This window comes from Terrapene carolina, unplaced genomic scaffold (assembly GCF_002925995.2).
Source record: "Terrapene carolina triunguis isolate 2854851 unplaced genomic scaffold, T_m_triunguis-2.0 Scaffold25425, whole genome shotgun sequence".
In the NCBI taxonomy this organism is placed as follows: domain Eukaryota; kingdom Metazoa; phylum Chordata; order Testudines; family Emydidae; genus Terrapene; species Terrapene triunguis.
In genome coordinates this window covers 21,768-28,943 of record NW_020689776.1, presented here as the reverse complement: position 1 = coordinate 28,943, position 7,176 = coordinate 21,768, and the positions used below count along the sequence as shown (strand labels likewise).

Sequence of the window (7,176 nt, the reverse complement as noted above, 5' to 3'; positions counted from 1 at the left end):
CACCCCCGCACCCTAACCCTCTGCCCCAGCCCTGAGCCCCTCCCACACCCCAAACCCCTCATCCCCAGCTCCGTTGGGTCGTGGGCATCAACAATTTTCTTCAACTGGGTTGCCAGAAAAAAAGTTTGAAAGCCACCAACCTAGAGTACTGTGTGCAGTACTGGTCACACCATTTGACAAAGAATATTGCAGTATTAGAGATGGTTCAGAGAAGGGCAATGAGAATGATGAGGGGCTGGAAAAACTCTTTTAGTAAGAAAATTTCAAAAGAATGGGACTGTTTACCTTAGAAAAAAGATGAATAAGAGGGGACAGGATAAAAGGATATAAAATAATGAATGGGACAGAGAAGACTGGGAACATCTTTTCTGCCTGTCTCATAACACAAGAACAAGAGGACAGTCAATGAAATGGAAAGGGATCAAATTCAAAACCAATAAGAAATACTTTTACACAAAACATGTAATTAAACTGTGGAACTCATTGCCACATGAAGTTTTTGAGGCCAGTAATTTAGGAAGATTCAAATAAGGGATTGGATATTGATGATATGAATAACTAGAAACCCCAGAGTTAGAATAAAGAACAGAAGTACTTGTGGCACCTTAGAGTTAGAATAGTTAAGTTAATGCAAATACATTTTTTGGAAGGAATAAATTGGTCAAGGCTTAAAATGATCTCTAACTATTAGGGATTAGTAACACTCTTATATAGTGTTTTCCTGCACTAGCTCTCAAAGTGCTTTACAAAGGAGGTACACAAAGGGTCTTGGCCTTAAACCTGAATCTGAGCCTGGGTTTATTCTGTGGTATAATAGTAAGAAAGCTGCCAAGCCTGCTCCCAGCAAGCCTTTATTGGCTTCTTTGTGTATGTAATTGCCTATTCATTTCTTTAAGTAGCATCTTGCTTGTTTGGGGGCTTTTCTGGGGGGCGACGGTGTGTGCTTCTGTTTGTGTTGTGTGTGTGTGTTGATGGGTTTGTTTGTTTGTTTTTAATTTCCGCCGGAGAGCGTGATTGGCTCCCGGTTGGGCAATCTGCTTTACAAGGCTGTTTGCTGGGTCCAGCAGGAAACAAAACTTACCTTGTTACACTGTCTGCAGGGAGCCATGGCTGCACCAGGGAATCCTTTGAAGAGCCTCCGAGATGAAGCTACTTGCTCCATCTGTCTGAGTTTTTTTAAGGATCCAGTGTCTTTAGATTGTGGGCACAATTTCTGCCAAGCCTGCATCACCCAGTGCTGGGAGAGACCAGATGCAGACATCTCCTGCCCTCAGTGCAGAGAGACCTTTCCCCAGAGGACCCTGAGGCCAAACAGACAACTGGGGAACATGGTAGAAATCGCCAAGCAGCTGAGTGTCCCAGCAGCAGCAGCAGGAGGAGATTTGTGCAGCGCGCACCAGGAGCCTTTCAAACTCTTCTGTAACCAGGACCAAACTCTCATCTGTGTGATCTGCAGGGAGTCCCAGGCGCACCACGCTCACAGGGTGGTCCCTGTAGAGGAGGCTGCCCGGGAGCACAAGGTAGGCCACGGCTGGGAGCGGGGCCGGGGGGAGCCCAGGCCACAGGAGATGTGGATGCAGTGGTGCTGGGACAGATTTTGGTGTGGGGGTGCTGAGCTACACCCCTTTGACCCCGTCCGCGTCCCCTCACCGCCCCCGAGAGCTGGGAGCAGGGCCGTGTCTCCGGGAGGGCAGGGGGGCCGTGGACAGGGTAAGGCGGCCGAGCGGGCTTCTGGGCCGGTAGCGTAGCCGCCCGCCCCTCTGCAACCGAGCGCTCCCCCGGGCCAGCAGCTGGGACCCCGAAGCAAAAGCTGGGGGTGCTACAGCACCCCATGGACCCCTACTTCCTGCGCCTATGCGTGGCTGGCACTCCCCTGCCCCCTGTGGGGGCTGGCGTGGGCCCCCCCAATATTCCTCCGCACTCCCCTAGTGGTGCACGCTCAACAGTTTGGGGACCACTGGTCAAGGTGGACAAAGTGCAGGAGAGGGAGCTGAGGTACAGGGAGGCAAAGGCTGGGGATTCACAAAGGTACTTAGCAACAGAGGGTCCTGTGGCACCTTTAAGACTAACAGAGGTATTGGAGCATAAGCTTTCGTGGGTGAATGCCCACTTCATCAGACGCAAGGTACTTAGGTGCCTAAACCCCAGAGTGAGGTGCATACAGCTGGGGTTTAGACACCTAAATGCCAGTTCTAGGCTCCACTGCAATCCCCAGAGCTACTGCCAAGTTCTGTAGGAGCCCAAACTCACTCAGGGCCTGTGTATTCAAAGTACAAGTTCTCTCAGTGCCTGTGTTCTGCCTCTGGGCATGTACACAGCTGCCTCCCTCTAGAGGCTTCTGGCTGCCTGTCTCCTGGCCACACCCAGGAGCTGGGTGAAGACAGGTGTTCTCCTGCCTCTCACCTGCAGGGCCTGATCTGTGGGCACCCTCAGAGACAAAGACAAAGGAATGGGAGGGACAGAGAGGCACTGAAGGGGCAGTGACTTGACCAAGCTCACAAAACAGCTCAGTAGCAGAACCAGGAATTAAACCCTGGCCCCCCCAACGCCCATCCTAGTTCTCTAGCCACGAGACCACACAGCCTCTCATCACTCAGGCACTGCTTTACAATCATAGATAGATTCATAGATTCTAGGACTGGAAGGGACCTCGAGAGGTCATCGAGTCCAGTCCCCTGCCCGCATGGCAGGACCAAACCTCACATTATAAACCTCTCAGCACAGCTGAGTTTCGACAGAGCTGGTGCTTGGCGTAGTGCCCAGCTTGAGCATTTCATATCTGATGACCGCTGTCTGCTTCCTGGAAGCAGCAATAACGTAACATTGTCAGCAGCGTTCTCAATGGGTTCATTTCCTGCTACTTTCTGAAGCATAAGATGCACTGAAAGATTTCTGCTTAAAAAACTAAGGTTAATCTGCTTAATTGTTTCCTCAAGGAAAAACCAGGATGATGAATTCCTGTTTTCCCTGGCTTGCTGAAGGCAGGTCACTTTGCTGCTCTTGAAACAGAGCGGGAAGTCAGGGGAGGCACAGCCCTGTATGGCCGTGCCCACCCTCCACTCCCAGGCCCCCTCCTGCTTCCCACCAGTGTGCTGCGTCTCTTCCCCCCTGTGGCTGGGCTGAGGTTAGCGGGGACTGACCTGCGGCCGAGGGCTCTGGGCAGCTGGGGCCGGTGATCATGCCACCCAGCACTCCTGGTGCTCTGGGGCAAGGGGGGCTAGCTGTCACGATGGGGGGGGGCCTCGGCCTCAAGCAGAAGGGGCTGGTCTGGTGGCTAGCCTCCCCGAACCAGTGGTTCACGTCCCGCCCACGCATACTTTGGAGTTTTGCTTTGGGTTTATGCATCCGTTTGAACCACAAATTTGATGCTTCCATGAAGCCCAAGTGGATGGAACCTTAAAAAGCCTGTTTGACTGACCAATCCACTCTGGGCAGAATCCACTGTGCTGTATGCTACTGTAGATTAAAGGAAGAAAAAGGCTGATTCCCAGGACCATGTTGAGTCTCAGTACCGGAGCATCTCAGAAGTGAGAACAAACCCTTTCCCCCATGCCAAACAATCAAGCACAATATTTATGAACCTTGTGAGTGTGTTGGATTTTTAACCGGGAGTTCCTTTCTCCCATTAGGCCCTGGAGTTTAATATACACTTTTTAAAAAAGTGTTTTAAACAAACACTCTTACCAAAACTCCCTTCCCTGTAAGTTGCTCAGCTTTAACTCTGACATCCAGATCTCTTCATATACTGTTCCCTGTCATTGCATGGGAGCAGGACACTTGATCCTACACTGCTGCAAAATGGATACGAATTCAACCCATTGCTCTGAAGCACTTGGAGAATTCGCTGGAGGCAAAGGGCTGTCTGGACAAAGTCCCTAAGCCTCTACATCAGGTCTGGTGTTCCCTGGCAGCATGACACATACAGCATAGAAGGAATACAGGGCTGAGACTGGGGCCTGAGATACCCAGCTGCCATTGAAATGAATAGGAGCTGTGCTTTTAGATCCTCTGTGGCTCTACAACACCTCATCCCCTGGTGAATTACAGAAGAAGATCCTCGGAGCACATTTTCAAAAGCCCCAACTGACTTTAGAGCAGAAGTCCCATTTGTAAAGGAGACTTAGGCCCGAATCTCCAAAGCGACTCGGGTGTTGTGATGCTCAGCATTGCAATGCCTAACTTTTAGGCACCTAGAAAATCACTAAGGACATAAGAACAGCTGCACTGGATCAGACCAATGGTCCATCTAGCCCAGAATCCTGTCTTCCGACAGTGGCCAATGCCAGATGCTTCAGAGGGAACGAACAGAACAGAGCAATTATCGAATGATCCATCCATTGTCATTTGGTCCCAGCATCTGGCAGGCAGAGGTTTAGGGATCTCTGAAGCATGGGATTGCATCCATAACCTTCTTGGCTAATAGCCATTGATGGACCTATCCTCCATGAACTCATCTAATTCTTTTTTGAACCCAGTTATACTTTTGGCCTTTACAACATCCCTGGCAATGTGTTCCATGGATTGGTTGTGCGTTGTGTGAAGAAGTACTTCCTTTTGTTTGTTTTTAAACCTGCTGCCTGTTTATTTCCCCTGGTTCCCGTTATGTGAAGGGGTAAATAAACTTCCCCATTCAATTTCTCTACATCATCCATGATTTTGTAGACCTTTCACATCGCCACCCCAACCCCAGTTGTCTCTTTTCCAAGCTGAACACTCATTCTTTTTAATCTCTCCTCATAGGGAGGCTGTACCAGACTATTAATGATTTTTGTTTCTTTCACTGCACATTTTCCTATTAAAATATATCTTGTTTGAAATGGGCCAATAGAACTGCATGACATATTCAAGATGTATCATGGATTTATATAGTGGGATTATGATATTGTCTGTCTTCTTATCTACCACTTTCCTAATGGTTGTTAAAATTCTGTTAGCTTTTATGAACAGATGTTTACAGAGATGACTCCAAAATCTCTTTCATGAGTGGTAAGAGCTCCTTTAGACCACATCATTTTATATGTATAGTTGGGATTATGATTGCCAATATGCATTACTTTGCATTTATTAACAGTGAAATTCAGCTGCCATTTTGTTGCCCAGTCACCCATTTTTGAGAGATCGCTTTTTAACTTTTCCCAGTCTGCTTTGACTCAATGTAAGGTGCAGACTCACCCCCGCAGCGCCTCTTGCTGGTCGTCTCAGGGAATCAGCTCAATCCAGTCTCCGGAGTGCCCTCTGCAGGCCGTTGATCCACCTTACCGCTTCTGGCCCCCCGTGTCCCACCCAGGACACCGGTGCCCTTATCTGGGGGGCTGCCCCCTGGCAGTAACCTCTTTTTCTTTGGGGTCTCCCCTCCCCAGGGAACCCCCACCCAATCTCCCCATCTCGCCTCAGGATAAGGCCACTGCCAGTCACCAACTAGCCCCCGCTCCCTGGGGCAGACTGCAGTATAGGCCACTCATCATCGGCAAGGTTGGGTTTGGACCTGCTGCCTTGGCCTACCCCTAGGCTGCCCTCTGCAACCCCCAGTATCCCATGGCCTTCTCCTAGGCCGCAGCCTGGGGCATTCCAGGCTGGAGCTCCCCAGCCTTTCCCCAGCCCTAGCTCCACTCAGGTACCCTCTAGCTCCCTACAGCCTGGCCCTTCTCTCTCTACAGAAAAAGAGAATGTATATGTCTGAGCTCCTGGCTCCCTGTCTTTATAGGGCCAGCTGAGTCTGTTTGGGGCGTGGCCCCAGCTGCAGCCACTTCCCCCAATCAGCTCAGCCTTCAAGCTGCCTTCTCCCTGGGCTATCTCAGGCCCTTCCAGGCAGGAGCAGGTGTCCACCCTGCTACACACAACTACCTTGAGTAATTTTGTATCATCTGTAGACTTTGCCACCTCACTGTTTACCCCCATTTCTGATCATTTAGGAATATGTTAAATAGCACTGGTCCCAGCATAGATCCTTGGGGGACCCTGGTATTTATCTCTCTCCATTGTGAAAGCTATCCTTTGTTTCCTATAGTTTAACTGGTTACTGATCCATGAGATAACCTTATCGCTTATCCCATGACTGTTTAGTTTCCTTAAGAGACTTTAGTGTGGGACCTTGTCAAAGGCTTTCTGAAAGTCTAAGTACACTATATCCAGTGGATCATCCTTATTGACACCCTCAGAAATCTAATAGATTTGGCGAGGCATGATTTCCCTTTACAAGAGCTATGTTGATTCTTCCCCCCACAAATCATGTTCATCTGTGTCTGACAATTTTGTTCTTTACTATAGTTTCAACCAATGTGCCTGGTCCTGAAGTTACGCTTTGTCTGCAATACAGCCTATGTCACCAAAACTTATGTCGCTCAGGCCTGTGAATTTCACCTACCTGAGTGCACAGTGCTATGTCAGCAGGAGAACTTCTCCCGCCACCCTAAGCTTCTGCTGCTCGTGGAGGTGGGTTTATTATGCCAACAGGAGAGCTCTCTCCCCTCGGCATAGAGCGTCTCCACCGCGTGCGCTGCAGCGGCACAGACGTATCAGTACAGCTGGAGTGCTGTACTTATCAACAAGCCCTTAGGCTTACTGGCCTGTAATTGACAGGACTACAATGGGAGATGCTGCTGAGAGGGGTGTGTCCTAAGCCCCGCCCCCTCAGAGTTACTGTAGGAATGCGCCTGTCTCTCTGATCCACACCTGGGAACCCCTCTCCCGGAGTCAAGCGGCTTAAACATTTAAGCTGTTTCTTGCACAGTAGAGTTCTGCACTTGTCACTCCACACAAAACGGCCAGGGAGAAGGCAGCAGACCTTCTTCATAACTGTTAGCCTGGAGGAAGGGCGCTCACCTGGTATGTGGGAGAGTGAGGGGAAGGGATTTGAATAGGACTGTCTCACCTCTCAAGAGACAATTGTGACATTGCCATGAGCACTGTCTGGGACAGCCTGAGCAGGACATAAAAAGTCAATGGTAGCTTGAGAACAAAACTCCATGAAGCTTCTTTGAAAATCCGAGCCTCAAGTAATAAATCAGCGCTGCAATGTATATACCCTGTTTCCCCGAAAGTAAGACATCCCCCGAAAATAAGACCTACTTCCAGTTTTGCCTCTCGCTGTAATATAAGGCATCCCCCTGAAAATAAGACCTCCCCGATAATAAGGCCACCCCGGAATATAAGGCCCCGAAGCTCCAGGAAAAATAA

The 7,176-nt window shown here is 49.6% G+C and overlaps 1 protein-coding gene across 1 annotated transcript in view; it reads left to right on the top strand.

Annotated features, from left to right (window-relative positions):
- Nucleotides 1-1,106: 1,106 nt before the first annotated feature.
- Nucleotides 1,107-7,176, top strand: part of LOC112121688 (zinc finger protein RFP-like) — a 20,022-nt gene continuing 13,952 nt past the window's right edge. The window contains exon 1 of the mRNA XM_026662284.1: nucleotides 1,107-1,520. Within this exon, the coding sequence (XP_026518069.1) occupies nucleotides 1,107-1,520 (414 nt within the window). The remainder of the gene's footprint in view (nucleotides 1,521-7,176) is intronic.